The following is a 22220-nucleotide window of genomic DNA, read 5'->3' as shown; positions in this document are numbered from 1 at the left end:
CCCTGAGCCATAGTTTCACCCCTCACCAGCTCAGCTTAGCACATTCCTTGAGTTTTTCTGCCTGGCTGGAATGTGTCCTTGAACTCTGGACACAAAGTCTGGATGGAGGATAGAGAGGGGTGTGTGTAGAAATCAGCCTGCTGTACAAAAGGGAGAATTCACATTCATGGCTCCACCTACCTTTGCCTCTGGCAAGTGGCCCCTCGAATGCAGGCCTCAGGCTGAAAAAGGTTGCCCTTGTCTGACCTGAGAAGACTCCCTTCAGGAGTCTCAAAGCAGCTAACATTCTCCTTTCCCTTCCTCCCCCACAACAAACACTCTGTGATGTGAGTGGGGCTGAGAGACTTCAAAGAAGTGTGACTGGCCCAAGGTCACCCAGCAGCTGCATGTGGAGGAGCGGAGACGCGAACCCGGTTCCCCAGATTATGTGACTACCGCTCTTAACCACTACACCACACTGGCTCAAGAGCTCCTCCCACCTCTTGGCTCACCAGCCAAGAGGTGTCTTTAACATAGTTTGGTCAGTAGAGCATGAGACTCTTCATCACAGGGTCATGGGTTCGAGCCCCACAATTGGGCAAAAGACTCCTGGAGTTCCCCAGATGCAAGTAGGGAGAAGGACCACACCCCTTAACCGGAAGAGAACAGGAAATGTAGCTGTAACCCTAACCCTGAGACACGTAATACACACATGCTTGGAACCAGTGAAAATCAGAATAAAGGAGTCAGTATCAGTCTTTTTATTTTGGAGGCCAACATATATTACACAGCTTTAAATACAGCAGCCAACAGGGCTATTCCTCTGAGCGTAATAGTGATTCAATACAGCACAGAGCTTCCATGACACGGTCCCCTCTTCCTGCTGACATCATCCTAGCCCTCACGACAGAACAAAGCACCTGTGGAAGGGAGAGGGAGACACGTATGGCTTAGAAACTCAAAAAGATCACCGAGAGGTAATACACACAGTGAAATACTTCCTTATAAACTAGGGGGTTCCACTTCCTTTTGACATGGTTTTGACTGATCATAAAGGAAAGGGAGATTGTTATAGAGCTAAAACTCAATCTCTCATTCTACCCCGACCCCTGGTCACCTTTTCAACTTCCAATGCCAGTTATTGCTTCCTCTCCACTCTGGAACAGCCTTCACTTACTCTTCTTGCACTTTGCCTTGCATTTTACTTTAGAAAAAGTGCTCCCTTTTCCAGGAGAGCTCTAGTCTAGGGGCATTCAGCTACCTGGTCATAACAGGACCTTTGCTGTGTTCCTCTGTATTTGGCAAAATGTGTTAGGCCAGCTTGCAGTAGCCTCAACTCCAAAAGGACGTCACAGGAGGATGATGTTTCCTTAGCAACAGGGTAACTTCCCACAGCTGTGTGTTGCTTATTCCATGAACATGGAAAGGTGGCTTATGGACACAGATAGAGGGCTGTGTCCTCAAGCAAGTCTAGTAACACCAGTGAGGAGAGGCAGCAGGTTCCCAAGGCCTTCCCAAGCAAAACATGAATCAAATAATCCACCCTCCCAAAGAAGTTTTAACGGGGGCTGCTCCAAGCTACCCAAGATTCTCTATCTAGCAGAGCCCGATGCCTTTGCAGTGAGAAGAGCATGAAGTCCTCCCCAAGACGCCCATCTTCTGCTTCCTTTGCATCAGATGCCCTCTGAATGAGGAGAGCATCACTCCATGCAGGTTTTCTGCCACAAGACCACTGCACACTCCTTCCAGCAGGAGTCTCTACTTACTCAGCTCAACACAAACAATTATTCGTACACGTCCTGCTTATCGGCAATGTAATCTACAATCTCTTGCGGACACATCAGCTTCTCTGCTTCCACATCAGGGATTTCAAATCCTGAAAAAGATGTGGCCTGTTTAGTCCAGAGGTGAAGGAATCTCAGTCAACAAGACAAGGGATCATGCTGTAGTTTTCCAAAGGAGGAGCAAAGGGGGTGCCATGTAGTGCAGGAAAGTTAACAGAATCCCCTGGGAGTCAGGGTGTAAACATACAAGAACAGCTCGTAAGCACATTATTGCTTATGAGATTCTCCCGGAAACTGCTTAAAGTGCTACTAAAGAGTAAGGGGAGGGAAAGGGAATTTAACAGAAGCAATTTATCCAACTACCAATGAGCATCACTATAATTTGGGTCCCCAAACCTTTACGAATGTAGTATAAACAGCGACAACTGGAAAACACTGGCCCGTAAGTGCTCCAACTGGAGAACAGCCTCTACCAAAGGTGTCATGTAATTTGAAGAAGCACAAACTCGGGATAAAAGGCAGAAACGTGCTAAGAGGGGAGGCACGTTTGGCAAATCCTCACTGTGATCAACTCTAACCTGGAAACCTATGGCGCCACTGTGAAAGGATGTGTGGATCCAGAATTGGCCTCCACAGTCACCTACAGACTCACTGTTAAGACCATATTAATGGAAGACAATCTTACATGGCTACAAGTGATCACCAAAGAAGAAGCAGTTTGGGTAACGTACCAGGCCCCTTATATCAGTGAAGGGAGTTCAGCAAGCTGGGCTATGCTAAAATGCATGAGCTCCATCTTTTTCCAGTAGTCTTGTCAGAAATGCAACTGGAGATGAACCACAACCCAGTGCCCCCCTTTTTTCTAGATGAAGGTAGTCCCTAGTTCAGCTACTGGCATCTGCACTTAAAAGGACCAGGGAAACAGCTGATGGGGATGTCTCTCTTTGCCGGAGGCTCTGGAGCGCTGCTGCCAGAGTAGATGATACTGGACTTGAAAGACAAATATAATCTGACCTGGTATAAATTCCTACAAGTCCAAATCGCATATCAGTATGCACAGCAGTGCAAGATGGCTGAGCCTAAGCAAGGAAGTGGTGTAATGACCAATGTGCCATGGAGAACTGTGGGAAACACCAATATAGAGAGAAACTAAGTGAGTGTAAATTTATACTAAAAGGTCAAATAAGAGAGAAAAGGGAAATGTGTGCATATCTAAGGAGAATGAAAGGATTGTCACGTTAAAAGCCTAGTTGGGCAGTTTGTATAATGATGTGAGTAGCCAACATGGTGTTCTCCAGATGTTGTTAAACTACAACTCACAGCAGCCCCAGCCCAGTCAGAGATGGTGAACAGCACAGCAACATCTGGAAAGCAGCATGTTGGCTATCCCTGCTAGAATGAATGCCCAGACTGCTTTGCCAAAGGAATGCCACAGAGTTGATGTTCCCTGACACTGTGGCAGAGACATCAAAGGGCACACTAGGTGGGCTGTTGCCAATGTTATGGAAGATGAAAACATCTGCATTCCAGGCCTGTCTAACTCAGATGCTCAGAGCAACTGCCCAGGAGTGTTACTTTGTTATGTATTAAATTCTGTTTTTTCTCAATTAAGACTGAGCTCCACAGCAGGCACACTCTGACCTTGTGACATTCTAAAAGGCACATCTTGAGATGTATTTGCATACATCAAACATATTACCAAATTCATCTTCCATTGCCATGATGATCTCCACTTGGTCCAAGCTGTCCAGGCCCAGGTCTTTCATGAAGTGGGAAGTTACCGAGAGCTGGAAGACAAAATAGAAAACCCCAAATTATGGTATAACGGACAATGTCAATAACCATCAAAATAATGTCAAAAGTAAGAAAATAGGGGCCAAAGACTCCAGGGAGATTTGGGTTTTATTACATATAGAGGTCTTCTCTCCACTCCACCCAGAACATTGTTCTGACTTTGTTCCCATTACTGGACAATCTTAAAGTGAAATTCCCCCCACCCCTTATTGTTCATTTCCTATTTCCTCTTGGTGTCTGGATGCTCACTTGTTTCATTAAGCCAGAGAGACAACTTTCTTCCTATCATCTGCTATGGCCATAACAGATGACCTGTTTGGGCTGGCACAAAGTTTTAGGAAGATAGGGAACACACCTTTGTGGTTCATTCAAAGGTGCAGTTTGCTCCAGTGCAAAATGTATGTTAATCATACACATGAAGAATCTGGGACTCAAGAAAAAGAGGGTCAAAACAGAAGCTGCAACACAGTTACTCACTTTTTCTGGATCTATCTTATCATACAGTTTCAGGACGTAAAGAACTCGATCTTTGATGTTATCCAGGGTCAAAGGAGGCATCTCAGAGTAATGACGACATAATTGAAGCAACGTTCCAGAGACCTATAGGAAAAGCCAGAGATATGTTTTTCATGATTTGGGAATATCCTCAGCACCCTCACCTGAAATACTAACTCTTTACAGGTGACACCTAAAAAGAACTGGTCATTAAAGCTCCCCAGATATTCATAGATGGAGACACTGCAGTGTGCATGTTTGATTTTGAAACACAGCTCCTGAAAATCTGAGCCTGATAGATCATTCTCAAGCCCTAAAATTTATGGCAAACTAAACGCGCCTTCAAAAAAAACAACTTTGGCTGAAAAGCAGAGTCTCAGAATATAATTCCTAGGGATCAGATGCCACAGGGAACTCCAAAAGCAGGGAGGGCAGTGCAAGGGGTTTTCCACTGGGCATTTGCTGCCTTGGTGTGCACATAAAATCTCCCATTTCATGGCAAAGCACCTTGTGCTTGTGAAGGAAGCCCAGCCTAAAAATCCAGGGCCAGTGTGGTTCAGTGCCCAGAGTGCTGGACTAGGACCAGGGAGACCTCAAAGTTCAAAATCCTCAACGCAGCCACAGAGCTTACTGGGCAACATTGGGCTGGTCTTGGTCTCTCACTCTCTCTCTTGAACCTTCCTCAAAGGGCTGTTGTGAGGATAAAACAAGATGGAAGAACCATCCTTGCCACCTTGAGCTCCTTGGAGGGGAGGCATGGCACATACATGGATTCACTTATTTATTTCATAAAATTTACATACCGCTTGATTGTAAAAAACAACAACGAAAAGAGCTTTAAACCTCAAAGTGGTAACAAATGCAAGAATAAACGAAACTGGGACTACCCCACCAAGGAAGCAGCAGCAGCAGAATCATCTCCCCATGGCAGCAGTAAAAGGCCAAGAAAGGCCACGAGGGGGAAGCACCACCCTCATGCAGCGGGGAGTCGGTGCCGCTTCAGGTTTTGACCCCGCTCTTTGTCGCTATTCTTGATCCAGCTTTAGCTGTGGTAATTAATACAATTATTTTCGGCTATTTGTTGGTTGAAAGGCGGGGTAGGAAAATGATAAAACCCCGAATCTTTCGCGATCCGCTGGGCTGTGTTCCAGACCACCCCCCGCGTCGGGATCCCGGGCGGCCTGCAAAGCCGAACCCTGCGCTGCACCGGACGGGCTCCCGCCTGCGCTCTTCACCTGCGGCGTTAGCCTGGCGGCTCCTGGCGGCAGGAGGGGGGCCAAGAAAGCGAGGCGGGAGGCGGGCGGTAGCTGGAGGCTGAGACGTCCGAGCGGTGAGGAGGAGGCGGAGAAGAAGCCGCGGCTCCCGCTGCAACACCGGCGGCGGAGGCAGGTGGAGGAGAGCAGGAGGACACGGGCCGCCATGATGACCCCGCGAGTGCGCCTGCGCCGACGCCCACAATGCCCCGCGCCAGCCCGCTCGCCCGCCGGGCTTCAAGGGTATTGAGGAGGGGAGGTTCCCAGCATGCAGCGCGCCGTGTTTGCATATGCAAAGCAAGCCCCGCCTTCCCCTCAGGCTCACGTGGTGGCTCCTCCTCTTGCCCCGTCCAGTGACTCAAATGACAAGTAACGGACCTCAGTTAAGTTCAATGGGACTACTCCGAGTAAAACTGGAGTAGCGTCGATAGCCCTCCAGGCTGCCTCATTGCCCTCTTCCCTCCTGCAGCCCTAAGGTTCACTGCCAGACAGCACCTCCTTTGCATGCAGATGGTCCCAGATAGGGCTGCGGATATTCTTCTGGTGAACTACTGCCAGCCCAGGCAGACAATATGGAGCTAGATGAGCCAAGAGGTCTGACTCAATAAAAATAGATTACAATGTTGCCATTAAAACCAGCCTTTTATTCAGAACAACAGGGACTGGAATCTTTGCCCACTTTGAATCTAGGCCTTTCGGCATGTTATGTGGCTGGCATCTCCAGGAAGACCTAGGAAAGACTCCTACCTGAAACCCTGCCACCAGTTAACAAAGCCAGCCTGCAGGGCACATGGACAGGATGAAACCCTTTTGGGGAACACATGCCTGCAGAGGGTGTAGCTGTGTAATGCATGTGTGTGCGCGCACACACACACACACAAGCCTCCCACCCCCACTGATCATTGTAGAGGTGTGGGAAACCTTTGGCACTCCATAGGTTGCTGAACTACAACTCTCAACATCCCTGGTCATTGGCCATGCTTACTAGGGCGGGTAAGGGACGCAGGTGGCCAATTTGGGCTTGCCGATAAGAAGGTTGGTGATTCCAATCTGCATGACAGGGTGAGATCCCGTTGCTCTGTCCCAGCTCCTGCCAACCTAGAAATTTGAAAGCATGCCAGTGCAGGTAGATCGATACCGCTGCAGCGGGAAGGTAAATGGTGTTTCCGTGCACTCTGGCTTGTGGTTTAGTCAGAAAGCTGTCTATGAACAAACACCGGTTCCCTTGGCCTGAAAGCAAGATGACCGCTTAACCATCCAAGGGTCCTTTACCTTTACCTTTTTTACTAGGGATTATGGGAGTAACATCAGGAGGGCCAAAGCTTCCCCACTCTCACTGTAGAGAGAGTCGTTTTTTCATCATTACATTTAGCATTATGCTAAACCTCCCGGATTTTTTCCATTCTTTTTATGGGTAACGGTCTGGAAGCCTCATTCCTGTCAATACAATTTTCATTCTACGACAGACAGCAGGAGGGTAGAAGGGAAGGAACAGGAGGGACCAGTCAGGTGCAGTACAGCACCGCAGGTCCTCTCTACTTACTTTGTACTGAGGAGGGCAGGGATCCCCCGTAGAAGCAGAATTGTAGAGTTGGAAGGAACCCAAAGGTCATCTAGCCCAACCCCCACAATGCAGGAAACTCAGCTAAAGCATCCATGACAGATGGCCATCCAACCTCTGCTTAAAAATGTCCCAGGAAGGACAGTGTACAAACTTCCAAAGGAGACTGTTCCAAACTGTCAAACAAACAGCTCTTACTGTCAGAAAGTTTTTTCCTGAAGGTTAGTTGGAATCTCCTTTCTTGGAGTTTGCAGCCATTGGTTCGAGTCCTACCTTCCAGAGCAGGAGAAAACTTGCTCCATCTTCCATGAGACAGTCCTTTAGAAATTTGAAGATGTGTGCCTGAAATCTCAAATACAGTGGTACCTTGGTAGTCAAATGGCTTGGCTTCTGAACAAATCGGCTCCCGAATGCCGCAAATCTGGAAGTGAGCGTTCCGGTTTGTGAACGTTTTACGGAAGCTGAACGTCCGACGTGGCTTTTGTGGCTTCCAATTGAGTGCAGGAAGCTCCTGCAGCCAATCGGAAGCCATGCCTTGGTTTTCGAACTGTTTCAGGAATTGAACGGACTCCCAGAATGGATTAAATTTGAGAACCAAGGTATCACTGTACCCCATCCCACTTTCATGCCAGCTATCTGTAGACCATTCTCTGCAGCCCAGGAGGATAATTATGGAGAGGGAGACATCATAATGGACAGTAAAGGATTAGCTGCTCCAACACTTGTTTTCTTCTTCCCTCCCCATTCCCTTTTCCTTTTCTGTTGTGTCTATTACTTCTTCCTTTTCTATTGGGTCTATTACTATTGTGAGGCTGGGTGAATGGACTGTCTTATCTTTCAATGATACACATACAGCACTTGGAAAATTTTAGGCAATTTATAAGTGTTTAGAAACAGACCCGTCACCTTGAAAACCTTATACATTTTTTGAAAAAGAATTTTTAATATTACATTTAAGACACTCCAGAAAATGTTTTTAACAGTTCAAAGCCTGCCCAAGAGGGTGAACAGTAAGAACAATAGATTTTGAACAATGCTGTGCCCAGGGAAGCCTATAGGGGTATGCAGAGAAAACGTTCAAAGTGGATCGTGTCCATTATCAATTCCTGAGACCAGCCTTCTGGGATAAAACTACCATTGGCCCCAGCAGGCATAACTATACTGGCAATGCCAGAATAAACAGAATATAACTTTCCCCTAGGGCCACTTCATAACACTTTTGAAATTGGGTTATTCCTGAAAGCATTCAACTTTTCGGAGAAATGGATCCGCTAGTCCTTACATGTTCAAGTGCAGGAAATCTTGTCCAAATTAACTCATCTAACCAAGCGAGTCCCTCAAAGCTGTTGTGTAACTGTAAATGTAAACACTGCCGTCCTTTTGCCCAGCCAGCAGACAAGTGTCAGTTACAGACCACCTGGCGAGAGACCAGCTCCCTTCAGAGTTAGGGGGCAGCAGAGCCGTGCACTGCCCCCAAAATAAATCCCAGACAGCAATGGTTCCAGATGTTAGCACAGCTGCTGCAGAAGCACCCTTCACTTCACCCTCCAAGTACCTAGAGCCAAAAGCAATATCCAGATTAATGCTGCCCCATAATATAACTATTTAATTTTTTTTTAAGTAGAACTAAAATGCAAGAGCATAAAGTCAAAATAAGAACAAGAAACACAGAGGACTCACACGATTAAAAACAGATTTAACATTTTTCTACAACTTTATACAAGGCTGTTTTCTTAAAATCACAACAGTGCAGTAAAATCTGGATCCTTAAAAAGCCTGCTTAAATAGAAGCGGAAGTTACAGCATGTTTTAATGATCCTCATTATCAACCAGGAAAAAAAGCTGTTTGTGGAAGAGGTCCAGGATGTTCAAAGGGCAGAGAAGGTGGCAAGCAGAAAGTGGTCTGCACTTGAACGATAACCCATCATGACACACGCCAGCAAAGGCTTCATTAGGAACTCCTGACATGAAGAGCTGCAGAGGAAGCAGCTCCCTTCACCAGAGTCCAGGAAGCTCCAGTGCTTAAAATCAGATTTACACAGGAGGCTGGCAGGAAGGAGGCAGTGCCCTCCCAGTGACCCAGAGCTACAGAAGCATCAACAGGAATGTAGCTCCACTGGGCTGGAAAGAAAGTGGGGGAGGGGAAGCATGTGCCTTGAATATAGGACACCCCCAGTCCTTGCTGCGCTCAGTTAACCTTATCAGAGGTAGCAGGACTGGGAGACACCTCTGCCGGAGAGCCTGGGAGCTGCTGCCAGCCAGAGTAGGAAGAAATGAGATAAATGGGCAGTCAGATCCCCATACCCTAGTTTGGCTGCAATCTGCTCTAACTGCTGGTTTTATGGGTGGAAACAACAACAGCAAACAACAACAACTTGCCTTCCTGTGATTCCCAGGGGAAGGGATAAGGACATCAGCCTGGCACTCCTCGCTGTCTTGGGGTTGAGCACAACCACCTGGAAGGCAGGGTTCACCCATGAGTTGCTCTCCTTGGCATGCGGGTGGCTCAGAACTACGAACAGGAGGCCCTGATCCACAAGGAAGGAAAAGCAAGTGGAAATGTCAATTCAGCAAGCAACAAAAGTAGCAGAGACTGGTGGTGGAACTAGGGGGAGGGAGAGGAGAACCAGGGCTCAGGAAAGTGGTACCCCCTTAACAAGATTGTGATTCTGTTTCTAACCCACCTCAAAGACTCGAGGCATGCTGCAGTCTGAAAGCTGCACGCAGCTTGCTGCAAACCTGACTGAAAGCAGAGCTTCTGTTAAAATCTCAGATTGGGAAATGTTTTGGTCTAGCTCTTAGATGCCAATCCAGAAACATTTTAACCCAGGGAACAGAAGGCTATATTGATGGAGGCTTTGCTGATGCCTTACACTGCAATGGGATGTAGGAGGGAAGGCAACCTCCTAGGAATGCAGAACTAAAGGGATTTAGGGCCTTCAATGTCAAAGTTGGACCTTGGTGGTGTCTAGAGCTAGGGAGCTAGTGCAACACAAAGACAAGAACATCAGGGGAGGGCACAGGAGAGGTAAGTGCAAGGGTGCAACTTGAATCCCAGATCCCCTTTCCCCCAAGATGCCTTGCTCCTTGACCTAGCCCAAACTGCAGCACTGTGTATTTCACAGAGCAGAACCTGCTTTAAGAGACATACCGAGTCAGAATAGGCTTTGTGGCAGACAGATCCTGGGTAGGAAGAACCAAGGGGCACCTTTCTCAGCAGCTGCCCAGTTGTCAAGTTCCTGCAAAAGGAGAAAGCAAATGTCACCTGCTCCTGTACAGAGTGCAGCAAAAGGGGAGGTGGTGTGTAGAACCAAACAGTGAAAATGTTCTGGAAGGCCTGTAAACACCATCTTGATAGTCAGGATAACCCCAAGACTAATTGTTAGCCGCTGCAAAAATGAGGTCACATATGCTTATCTGCTTTGAAGCCTTTGTTTTGATTCAGTTAGGAGAGGAGAGACTTCTCCCGCCGGCTGCCTGTCAGCTACTCCCTTATCCAAGGAGATGAATGCGAGCTGGGAAGGGGCCTCTAAGCCAGGGGTGTTAACTGGGCTACTGATGCCAGCTTGCGTAGCTTGCTTTGTGTATAAGTAATGCTTAACATAGTAGCACCTTGCAGACAAGTCATGATGGCTGCTTGCTGTTTCGGTATCTGCCCTGAGTCTGTAAAGGCAGCAGCTGTGTTGTAAGTTTACACCTTGCTTTAATAAAGCACTAGAACTGACCATTCTGCTGTTTTTGGCATCGTTCTTTGGCGTCCTTGCACCAAACCACTTGAACAGGCCCTCCTCGGGATAAATGGCCATGAAGGCAGCCTGGGAAACAAAACCCTGCCTCTGAGAGAGGGACAAGTTACAAAGAAGGGCCTGTAGCTCAGTGGTAGTGCACCTGTTTTGCATTCAGAAAGTCTTGGGTTCAATTTCTAGCCCCTCCAGGTAGGGCTGGAAGAAACTCCCCAGTCTGAAACCCAAGAGAGTTTCAGTCACTTCTGGATTTCGATCGTTTGGGAGCCAAACATTTGAGAACTAGGCTGTTCAAAAACCAAGGTACAACTGTATTAGTATTATTATTAGTAGTAGTAATTTACCACTCTATACCCACAGGTCTCAGGACTGTTCACAGGAAATCCACTATCAATCATGACTTTCTGGGCTTGCTAAAAATAGCATGTTAAAAATACTTTTTCCACCCCACCTCAAAATTTAAAAAATATAAGACAAACGCATGCTGTTGAATTACCAAGTCTTAATTTTTAAAAGATCATCTAAAAATATTTAAAGTGTCCTTTACTAGTCTCCTCTCCCCACAAACAAATATTTCCTCCCATGTGAGTGGGGGTGGAATATATGTTTATAAAATTGCAGTGTAGCTTTCTTCTGGTTTCCTTATGAAATATAAGTCAAACATCAGAGTCTCGTTAATTTAGGACACTTGTAAGTTTTTAGATTTAAAGAAAAACTTTGTTCTGGCAGTGGTGCAAGTAAACTCCATACAGATGCTTACCAGACCACCAAGCAATCTGTGGTAGTCAAGGCAATTAAAGCCTCCTCCATCCCATCCACTTCAGCAAAAGCCAAAACAGTCTCTTCAGGAGGCATCAAAGCCTGCCTCTCTTTACTCCTAGAAACAAAAGAAACCCCCAGGGATGTTGAAACCAAGCTGAAAGAAGTAGAAGACGCCTCAAAGACAGCAAAACACCTTTTGTCTCTGCTGCTGCTCCAGGAGATCAGTGGAACCCCCACCCCAACACCAACTTTCCTTTCCCACTGCTGCCACCTCTCACCTTCCTGTCTCAGAGAAAGAGAGGACTTCCACTTCTTGGTCTTGGAGTGACCCACAACTACTGACCAGCCTCCTATTCTTTAGTCCAAGGACAGTATTTATGTTTCCAGTTTTGACGAGGGGTTGCTTAACACAGCCATCTTCAGAAGAATAAAACAAGAACCTGGAAGAAAAGGTGACATGGTAGCTTTTGGGCCTGATTCCAAGCATGTTTGTAATCCCCCCCCCCCTTATGTCAATGGCACTTACTTCAGGCAGCTATGCTGAGAACCTTAGTGTATTGGTAACATCTCTGTGCTACCGTGCAAGAAAAACAGTGTTATTTGACAAGGCAGCCCTCATAATTCCTTGTCTCTGTCTTACAGTATGTATTGTGAACTTCTGAGATTTGGGTGTATTTATGTTCACTATGAAAAGGGTCTGCTATGTTCAGCTCTTTTACAGAGCACTGCAAGGAAATTCTGTATTTCTGCTTCTCCCAAAGGCCACAAAGTCATTGATGGGAGGTTTCTTGTGTCTTTTTCTATGCATAACTGTGGTAACTCAGTAACCTGTAGCACCGCTTGCTGAAAAGGTGAAAGGTAACTGTACTGGTCTGTAAGAAGCATTGCAAAATCTGAATTAGAGAAATACCTTTATTAAGCCAGCTGAAATGTCGCAAAATACTGTGCAAGCTTTCGAGTTCTCCAAAACTAACAACATAAAAAAGGCCCTGCTGAATCAGACCAAATACCAAAGGCCCATCTTGTCCAGCATCATAGAGGCCAACCAGATGCTTCTGGGAAGTCCACAAGGGGAACCTGAGTGCAACTGCAGCCCTCTCCTCACTTGTGATTTCAAAGAACTTGTATTCAGAGGATGCTTCCTCTGAAAGTGGAGGTAGAACATAGCCATCATGACTAGTAGCCATTCATGGCCTTATCCTACTCTTTTAAAGCTATTCTGGTTGGTAGACATAACTTCTAGGAGATTTCCATCAGGCTAGATGGCAAGCAATGCAAAGTGGGGTAGGGGGAGAGACACAAACGAGGTGCGCTTGAGAGTCTGCACACTATTTTGTGACATATCAGCCGGCCTAACAGAAGTACAATTGGATGAGTTATTAATACCCAAAGAGCAGAGCATCATGTTATAAGAGGGTCAATCTCACTTCTCTGCAGCAGCACTCAGAAATAACCACAAAGACTTAACTGTCAAGGTTCCTTCCTCAAGGCCACAGCAGTAGAGCTGGCCTCTACTCAGAGCCCAAAAAGCATTTTTAAAGTAACACTTAAGATGCACAATGATTATGTTGTGGAGGAACACAGAGTTTGGATCTCTGAAAACAAGTGCAACTCACCTGATCTCTGAAATCTCCAGTCCTCCCAATGCCACACACACAAGGCTCTGGACACCTGGAAGAGGGACAATCTGAATGACCGGAACCTGGGGAACCAGAGTAACAAGAATCAACTCTCTTCCTTCTCATCCGTGCTCCCCCTTCCAGGACAAGAGCCTGGCTGCTGGAAGAGACCAAAGGGGGGCCCATCTAGTCCTGCATGTTGCTCTCCCAAGGGCCAACCAGATGCTCCAATGGGAAGAAGCCCAGAGCCAGTTTTGGTTTCCAGAAGTTACTCAAGGGCAACTGCAGCAAGTTGTTGGTGCTATGATAGCCACCATGGGGCAGACCACACATATTCTATTTCAGCAGGAGTAAAGACCCCTTCTTTCTAACCTTTGTAAAGTGCCAGGTGTGCACACAGCCCCAGTGGCCGGACTCCAGATGCCTCCAGAGGGAAACGAAAGCCTCACAAGCTGTCACAACACACAGTGCTGTGAAGTCAGCGGCCTCCCACCACACGGTGCTCACGTCCACTGAGCACGAACCAGAGCAGCTCTGTACAAAACAAGAGAAAAAGAATCAATAGGGGGAAGGTGGGCGGGAGGGAAATGTTGCCAGCAAAGGCAAATCTTGTGCCACAAAGAGCTTCCTCCAGCAGCAGCAAGGGGTTGGTGCTCCCCTACACAGGGAAAAACAGCTTACTGGGCACGTGCAGGCACCAGACCAGCGGCTAGCTCAATAAAGGGGCCGAGGCTCAAGCTTGCCAGGAAACCACCTGCATATCCAGGCCTTCCTACCAGTATGGATCAGATGTGGTCTCCCGGTACTTCATTTCTAAAGGCCTTTCCCCTGTTCATGCCAGATGCCCTGACGACATCAAGTACTTGAACCCGGCTAATCCTGCCCTTCCGCTTCCTCCCCACCTCCTGAGACTGAGAAGGAGAGCACACATGGGCACCCAACTACAATACTTCTGTCCTCCGCACACACACATGCAAAAAAAACCCCCAAAAAAACAGGATTCTTGGCACTATCCTGGAGGCCTGTCCTAGGAAAAGAGAGTGTGATGGGAGGATGCAAGAGAAAGGAGAGTACCCAAGAGGGTGGGGGCCACTGTGCCACTCCTCTCACTCCAGAGTTAACTGGCTATCTGCTCCTCTACAATGTTTTGTTACCTATTCATAACCATTTCTGAGCCGCTTAATTTTTTTAACCCCTAAGCAGTGTAAGCTACGTACAATATAAATACAATATCCATTATAATGAAAAACCCAAACCAATAAAACAGAATAAAAGCATATAAAAGGAAAAATAAACAAAAGCGTGAATCAGTCCTAGCAAGCCTGAATAACATTGTCCATACAGGGCCCAACCTCCGGGGCAGGGGAAGGACACATCTGTGTCCAGAAGTAGGTAGAATCCGAACAAGGCATTAAAAAAAAAAAAAGTGCAGATGTGCATTTACATCAGTAAAGCACTTTTTTAAAAAAGTGACATGGTTTTGTTCTTTAACCTTTAGTTTTGAGGTCATCTGCAAGCTCCCTTTTCTCTGGCTGTCGTCCGCTGGGTCTTCTACGGCCACTTCGTTCTGCAATAAAACATCAAGGTAATAAAATGAAGAACCATATGGCTTCCAGGCAGCAGAGTTCCCACCTGCCTCTTAAGTGCCAGGCACCTGGAATGCTAATAGTAGGTTGATAAGCAATGCAATAATTGTTAATTAGTCAGATAGGTACTTGATGTTTGGCTAGATTTGTTTGGTTTTATTTAATTGGAGTGTACTGAGTTGCCAAAACTAAATGTTTTAATGTATCATATATTTTGATGTTAGCTGCCCTGAGCCTGGTTCCGGCAGGGAGGGCGAGATATAAATAAAATGTATTATTATTATTATTATTATCTGCAGAAATGTGATTTTGGGCAGACAAGCAGTTGTCCCAAATCAAGATTCCAGGAAGTTAAGGTGAAACATGAACTCTCAATATTCCAACCCCTTGAATGAGGTGGGGAACCTTTGGTGCTCCACATTTTGTTGATCTGCAACTCCCATCATGCCTAAAGGGGCTGTTGGGAGATGCAGTTCAGCAGCATGTGGAGCGACAGAAGTCTCCCACTCAAGGTAGGCTATACCAAGGATTTATGCATGAAATATCCTGCCTAAGGGAGGAAACTTGAACTAGGTTGCCTTCTTTTGGACGCAAGGGTATTCCGCACCAAGTAGGCTAAAAACCAACAGTGACTTGCCCCTTGCTGGGAATGGTCTTGGAATGCTCATGAACATTCTACCTGCTCAGAGATAAGGTTTCAGCCACAGTACCCTGGCAATTGATGCAGCTTCCGTGAAAGAAAAGTCAATCTGGCTGGGAAAGGTGGGGGAACTCTCACAGAGGGCTGAATGACTGGAGAGAGGTGTTAGCAGAAACAGGTTGAGTAGGCAGGAATGTTGAGGGATGGGTAGCTAAGGGGACCCAAGTGAACTCCAGGTGAAGGTGACCAAAGAAAGAGGGCACAGTAGGCAACAAGAACCTGAGGAATGGGCAGAGACTGAGGGATTAAGGGAGGGAGAAATGGGCAAGACATGGAAGCAAAGAAAGGGAAAGACACAGAGAGGCTGTGGGAAACTTAGGCAGGGCCAAAGAACAGGGAGTGTCATGGAGTTCTGGAGGCAGCCAAGAGAAAGGAAAGAAAGAGGTACACAAGGGAGCGCATTTTGATTATAACTGCAGTTCCGGGAAGGTCAAGCCTGCAGCTCTGACAAAAACACCTCTGCTTTCTCCTTGGGAATCCCAGAGACCTCTACAATTATGACCAAAAGCAGAGAGCAGTTGGTAGTACCCAGCAAGAGTGTGCAATCACTGACTGATAATTACAGCAGAATGTGGGTGGAGTGAGTAATAATGTTCAGCTGCATTTTTAGCTGCTCTTTTGTTTTATTGAAAACTCTTAATTATATAACTTGTGCTGTAAATATGATGTTCTGCTCTTGTTGATTATTGTTTGTACACTGGAAAGCAGCAGAGAAATTGTATGAATAAACCAACCAACCAACCAGAGGCTCCTCTGCTCTTTCTTCCTGTTTGGGGGATTCCTTGTAACACTCAACAGACTCGCCAGCTGATAGCAGCCTTTCTTCAAAGCTGGCCATGTCCTCATCAGGCTTCCAGCTCTTTTCCCTTTGGCCTTGTGACAATGAGGGCATCCTTTCGCCACCTCCCTCTTCTTCCTCTTGCCTGCTCCTGGGCAAGGCAGAAATACCTGCAGAGTCCCCTGGCTCAGGGCTGGCATGAGCTTGCAAAGCAGATGCGCCAGGTGTGCCTGGCAAGGCCTGGGAGGCTGGGGTTGCCCCCAAACGGGGGAAAACTGGGGTAGGCAGCTGGGACTCTGGGATACCCTCCAGGGCTAGAGAGAGGAACAACTCAGTTGATGGAAGAGCTTTCCGAGGGGAGCCCACTGGAAAGGGTGGCTCTTTCTCCAGGGAAATGGGATTCTCTCCTAGTGCTGAATCTTTCTCAAAGCCAGCCCCACTAGTGTCCTGGAGGCACTTGGCTGACTGGCCAGTGTCAAAAGTCTCCGGCAGATTTACAGCACAGGCTTTGAGCTTTTCCAGTTTAAGGAGCCCAAATTCATCTTCAGGTAGGTGGAATTCTTGGAGCTCTAAGCCACAGGGCAGCCATTCAAGACTGGACATCTTACTTCTCTTGCCATGAAAAGGAAGGGACAATTTGGTGGAACCTGTCCCAAAGAGGTAAAGTGAGGTAGGACCCCGAGATTCCACAGGCAGGCTGGCCCTCCTTCTACCTGCAAATACAAAAGAGAAACAGCTTAGCCTGTCATTCACTGCAGTTGTGAGGATCTTACTCTAGAAGGGCTCCTGGGATCCTTAAAGCCACCCTGCTTCAAATTAGCAGCAGGAGACCTGCTGGTTCGAAACATGCTCTCAGGTGTCCTTTGCTGAATCACCTAGATGCTCTAAGCTGTGAACTCCCCTGCATCTCAGGATTCTCCTGGAAGAAATGGACAGATGCAAAGGACCTGTGTGCTTCCAGGGACATTTTGAAAAGCCTTGTCCTCTGCCCCCATCCCCCAGCTCAATAAGGCCCCAAAACAATGGGGAAATATCAAAGACCACCAAGGGGCCTGTAAAATTAGCATATAGTGATCAAGCTGGAAATCCAAAAACCCTCCCCATCCCCAATTAGTATGGGGCACAATCAATCAATCAATCAATCAATCAGGGAGCTCCTCTTGTGTGCCAGCTGCACAGCACCTCCAACTCACTTCAAAGGGGCCAGTCACAAAGAAATTCCTAAGGAGATCCTACAGGTCAGCCCACCCACCCTCATGAAAATACGCCACCTAAGGGAGCTTTCTCAACTTGCCTCATGGGGAGGGGTCTCCACTGAAGAAGCTAAGCCAGTGTACACAGGAAATGAGCAAAATATTCCCAAGGGGATATTTACTGAGGCCTTTCTTGAGAGCCATTGGAGAAATTGGTGGGCACTGTGGTGCCCACAAATACTGCATTGGCAACCCTTGCTCTAAAGGGACCAAGTAGGAGCCCCCTCCCCAAGCTGCCCCTGGGTGATAAAGCTGAACGAGCTCTGGGTCCAGGGGGCACATACCTCGGGGTGCTCCCCTCCGCTTGCATTTCACAGAGGCAACTAGGGGTGCATAGTGAGGCAAGGGGTCTCTATCCACTTGTGCCAGATTGACCCCAGCGTTGTTCCAATTCCCAGCCTGCTCAGGAGACCCACTGTCAGGACAACATGTCTTGTCATTTTCTTCCAGGCTTCCCATGAAGCTGGAGGGAACACTGGCCTTTGAGTTCACCACCTGTGAGACATGGACAGTCTCTAACTCAGTCTCAGGGTGTGTGGAAGCAGAAACTGCAGACTCTGCCAGCCATTTTCTGCCACTCGGCTTGGATTCCACGCTGCCACCAGCTGTAATGTAAAGCACTGTGGCTTTGTCTCTTCCATGGTGGTTTTCCTTCCTTCCCTGAGCTTCACTTGGCACAAGAGAACTATCAACCTTGGGAATTGTCAGCTCCACATTCTCTGCTGTGGCGGACAAGGCCTTGTGATTAGACCTCCCTCTCAGCCTTCTCTTTCTTCTGGGCTGCACTAGGCCTTCACTCTGTACTAGATCCCCGCTGGAAGATGTGTTGTCATTAGAAAGAGACTGAAGAGGAGAAGTGCCAGGGCTGGCACCAGAATTGGGAAATGGGAAAGGAACAGCCTCCCTCTGCTCACCACTTTCTGTCTGCCCTTGGGAGGACGACGAGGCTGGATCTGTGCTCTTCTCATTGCACACAATTCTCTGTCCTTTCCTACTTTTGCCCAGCTGGGTTTGAATGACGGCCGCCAAGTTCACCTCCCTCTGTTGACTGGACATTCGCCGTGTTGTCCTTACGTAATACTCAACAGGAAACAGGAGCCCCTCAACTACTGTGCATGAGCTCAGCACATCCTTAGCAGGTGTGGCTGGAGCCCCATCCAGGAGGGGAGATCCAGTTTCTTCAAGCTGATCCCCTAAACTATTTCCACTGGGCTTGCTGGTGGGAGCGTCACCGCCGCTGAGCTCCAATTTCTGAGGTTCCTGGCATCGGCTGCCTTCTTGCTGCATTCCATGTGTATGAGAGGCAGCCTCAATGGTCACAGCTAAGCCTGCAATTCGGCCTGCCTCCTTCTCCATCTGTGGAGATTCAATCTGCATGTCTGCAGGTGACACAATATTATTGACAGCTGGACCTCCAGAGCTATCAAACAGGCCTTCCTCACAAAGATGCTCAGGTGAAGACTCCTGGTTTTCACGCGACAGATCATGAAGAAAGGTGGCTTGTCCAGATGTTTCCTGTAAACAATCCAGATGCAGCAACACAGGAGAAACATCGCTGCCTCTTCCTTCTTCAGCTGTGTTCCCTGAGGAAGCCACTGGGATGCTATGGTCCGTCCATAAACTGTCACTTCTGTTGAAAACTGGCGACCTGGAGCCCTGGGAGCTCTCTGGCTGGGGTCCCACATTTCCCAGAGGTGCATCCCATGTAGATTCTTCTCTTTCCTCCAAAGCCAAAGATGCTCTCTGTTGCACTTTGGTTCTACTTCTTGACAAACTATTCTGGTTTTTCTTAAGAACAGGACTAAAGAGAACCCTTTTGCGGTCCTGGTTGCTACACGAAGAACTCAAGTTTCCTAGCAAGCTGTCTTCTTGGTTGAAGGCCTCAGGCTTGAAGGTGAATGATGCAGCTTTTGCAGCGCTCTTCTTTGAACAGCCACCATCTGTGAAGGAAAAAATAACAGCACACTGCCATCAAGGGAGCACACAGAAGAGCAAAACGAAGCGCATTTCAATCAAAAAAGTTGAAAACTACAAAGGCAGTTTAACATAAGACTCTGTTTCACTTCCTAAAGAGTGGAGAGCAGAGTTCAGGCTTGACAAATCAACTTTCCTTTTTTTAAAAATCAAAACCCAGAGATTCATCAAACAGAGTCAGGTATAAAAAACACTTAGAATTAAATAATTGAGTGCTAGAACTGAGTTCACAGTCCTTAGTCCACCCAGCACAATTTTCAAGATGGCTTTAGTCCCAGTTCCCCTCATTTTAGAAAATAAGCACTCACAAATACCCCAGAGTAAGGGGCTAGTTCTGAACTGGAACACCAGGCCTCATCGGTACATAGCCAAACAGAAAATGTGCGGAATTCTAAGTGAACAGATTCCAAGATCTCAACAATGCAAAGTTTTGGAGCAGAAACAACAGAAGAAAAATTAATTTAAGTTTTATGGCATCTCCCTGTAATGGTCTCACTTAGTCCACAGCCCAAGAGGCCTGCCCAAGAACAGCATTAGGTGCAATACAAAAAGTGCTCTGCCTTTTGGGAAAGGTAGAATGAGCCTATAATACAAGAGTGAGAGCCATGGAGCAATGACTTCATCAGGACAGATAAACACCCAAAGAATCACGGATCTGCCTTTCCAGGCTTACCTGCAAGGTCCCCCTCAGCTTCCTCTTGCATAAGTAACAGGTTTTTCTCTGCAACCGTTTTCTTGACATAGTTGTTCACCTTTTCAGCTCTTTCAGCACGCTACAAAAACAAAAACAATAAAAAGGGTAATGGGAAGACCGGTGCTTAATCAGATGTGATTTCATTTTCTGCCAAAAATATTATTATTTATTAAAATTTTGTATCACTCTTAATTAGATGATCACAGGAGGGGACACAAAATTACACACTATAGTAACAAACAAAACAATACCCCCCTCCCCAGTTTAAAAGGCCATAGATTGTTTAATTAACCAAGTCCTGGAAGAAGAGGAATGTTTTTGCCTGGCACCTAAAGATATGTAAGGAAGGAGTCAGGTGAGCCTCCCCAGGGAGCACATTCCACAAGTGAGGGGCCACTGCAGAAAAGACCTGCTCTCGTGTTGCTGCCCTCAGGACCTTGCTTATAAGTCCTTGGCAGACACTATTGTTTACTTACCTGTAACCTGTGGAATGTTTTGCTGTATTCTCTTTTCAATAAGGCCAACTTTTCTTTCAGCTGGAAGACAAAGATGTTACAAGGTGGTCACCACAAGTTGTTTTAAAACAAGATTTAGGAAGGCAGCAGCTACATGAACTGCATTGCCAAACACTCAGTCTTGCTGGAGGAAGGAGGAACACAAGACTGCACACCAAAACAATGTACTCAAAATGAAGGGTTCTGTGTAACTTAAAACCGCATCCCCAACAGTATAAACTGGCCTCCCTTAATCTAGTGCCCTCCAGGTTTTTTGGAGTGCAACTCCCAACAGCCCCAGCCAACACAGCTGTATGATGTTGGGGCTGATAGGGGTTATAGGCCTAACATCTGGAGGGCACAAAGTTGGGGGAGGCTGGTTTAAACAGATCTCCAAAAGGAGTACATAGGAAATTGCCCTATCGAGCTCAGTAGTGTTTCTACACTGAACAGCTGTGGCTCTCCAGGGTCTCAGGTAAGGGCAGCTCAACCTGGAGATGCTGAAGGTGGAATATGGGACCAGCTGCACACCAAGCAGTTGCTCTACTGCTAAGTTATGGATCTATATATGGGCCAGTGGCTCTCTAGGGTTTCAGACAGGGGTCTTTCTTACTCCCACCTGGAGATGCTGATGGGAACTGAACCTGGGAGTTTGTGTGTGCAAAGCAAGTGTTTATATTCCTTCCCTACAAAGTAAGATTCCATCTAGCTCAGTATTGTCAACAGTGGCAGTGGCTCTCGAGGGTTTCAAGCAAAGGTGTTTCTGACTCCCACCTGAAGATGCCAGTGGGGACTAAAAACAGACTTTTTTTTTTGTATGCAAACTGGAGTGAGAATGTTCTTCCAAGCCATGATCTTTCTCGACCTTGGGTCTCCCGATGTTCTTGAACTACAGCTCCCATCATATCTGACCCCTCGCCATGCTGGCTAGGAATGATAGGAGTGATAGCCCAGCAACATCTTGGGACCCAAGGTTGAGGAAAAATCCAGTCCACATGGCTCTAAATAAAAAGCTGGTTTAAGCAAGGACATAAGAAGCTGCCTTACACAAAGTCAGATTATTTGAGTCCATCTAGCCTGTACCGTCTACGTGACTGGCAGCAACTCTCCAAGGTTCCCAGCCATATCTGGAAATCCCACCCATGGGGCCTTCTGCGTGCAAAGCACATGCTCTATACCGCAGAGTGAGGGCCCTCTTCCCTTGTCCCGCCTCCTGAAATCTCTACCACGGGAAAAGAGGAGAGGGGCGGGCCTTACCTCCCCAGCTGCCAGGCCAAAGCCCCTCTCTTCAAGAGACCCTCCCGCCCTTTCTTCCTCCAGCCAAAGCCCCTCCCTCGCGGCCCCTCTCGCCCGGCGCCCACCTGGGCCTTCTCCTGCGCGTTGAGGGCCGGGAAGTGGCCCCGCGGAGACTCCATATCTCCCGCTCTCTGCGCGCCACGCACCTCGCGTCAGCTGCGCCTGCGCAGTAGCTGAACCAGCGAAACGGCGTCCATGGAAACGCAAGATTCGCCTGGAGCGAGGGAATGTCTCTGCGCATGCGCCATGTCAAGAAACGGGAGCTAGCGCCATAGAGACGGAAGGTAGAGCGGCGCCATAGAGACGGAAGGTAGAGCGGCCCATAGAGACGGAAGGTAGAGCGGCTGTCACCCACCCACTTAATATTGCGCTTTATTCTCCGCAGCTGCGACGCCAGAGCATGCCCAACAAAGGGATGTCTCTAGTCAGAGCCGAATATTGAAAGAAGAAAGGGC

At 47.4% G+C, this 22220-nt stretch overlaps 2 protein-coding genes across 3 annotated transcripts; both read right to left on the bottom strand.

The window, feature by feature from the left end:
* Nucleotides 1-725: 725 nt before the first annotated feature.
* Nucleotides 726-5510, bottom strand: NDUFAB1 (NADH:ubiquinone oxidoreductase subunit AB1). Its single transcript, XM_082199412.1, has 4 exons — nt 5288-5510; nt 4035-4157; nt 3463-3550; nt 726-1855 (listed from the first exon to the last, which is right to left on the bottom strand). The coding sequence occupies exons 1-4, from the start codon at nt 5471-5473 to the stop codon at nt 1764-1766; spliced, it is 489 nt and encodes a 162-aa protein (XP_082055538.1). The 5' UTR covers nt 5474-5510; the 3' UTR covers nt 726-1763.
* Nucleotides 5511-7724: 2214 nt separating this feature from the next.
* PALB2 (partner and localizer of BRCA2) lies at nt 7725-22034 on the bottom strand. 2 transcript variants are annotated; one of them, XM_082199331.1, is made up of 13 exons: nt 21831-22034; nt 20452-20511; nt 19955-20054; nt 17592-19247; nt 16019-16767; nt 14483-14557; nt 13363-13524; nt 12988-13073; nt 11650-11811; nt 11370-11486; nt 10018-10105; nt 9246-9394; nt 7725-8421 (listed from the first exon to the last, which is right to left on the bottom strand). In XM_082199331.1, the coding sequence occupies exons 1-13, from the start codon at nt 21882-21884 to the stop codon at nt 8187-8189; spliced, it is 3693 nt and encodes a 1230-aa protein (XP_082055457.1). In that variant the 5' UTR covers nt 21885-22034; the 3' UTR covers nt 7725-8186. The 2 variants fall into 2 exon arrangements, with proteins under 2 accessions (XP_082055457.1, XP_082055458.1); XM_082199332.1 differs by lacking the exon at nt 21831-22034 and adding an exon at nt 21517-21628.
* Nucleotides 22035-22220: the final 186 nt, after the last annotated feature.

This window comes from Podarcis vaucheri, assembly GCF_965113315.1.
Source record: "Podarcis vaucheri genome assembly, chromosome: 14".
NCBI classification, from domain to species: domain Eukaryota; kingdom Metazoa; phylum Chordata; class Lepidosauria; order Squamata; family Lacertidae; genus Podarcis; species Podarcis vaucheri.
Note: the sequence above shows the minus strand (reverse complement) of the source record. Positions and strands in the feature narration are given on the sequence as shown.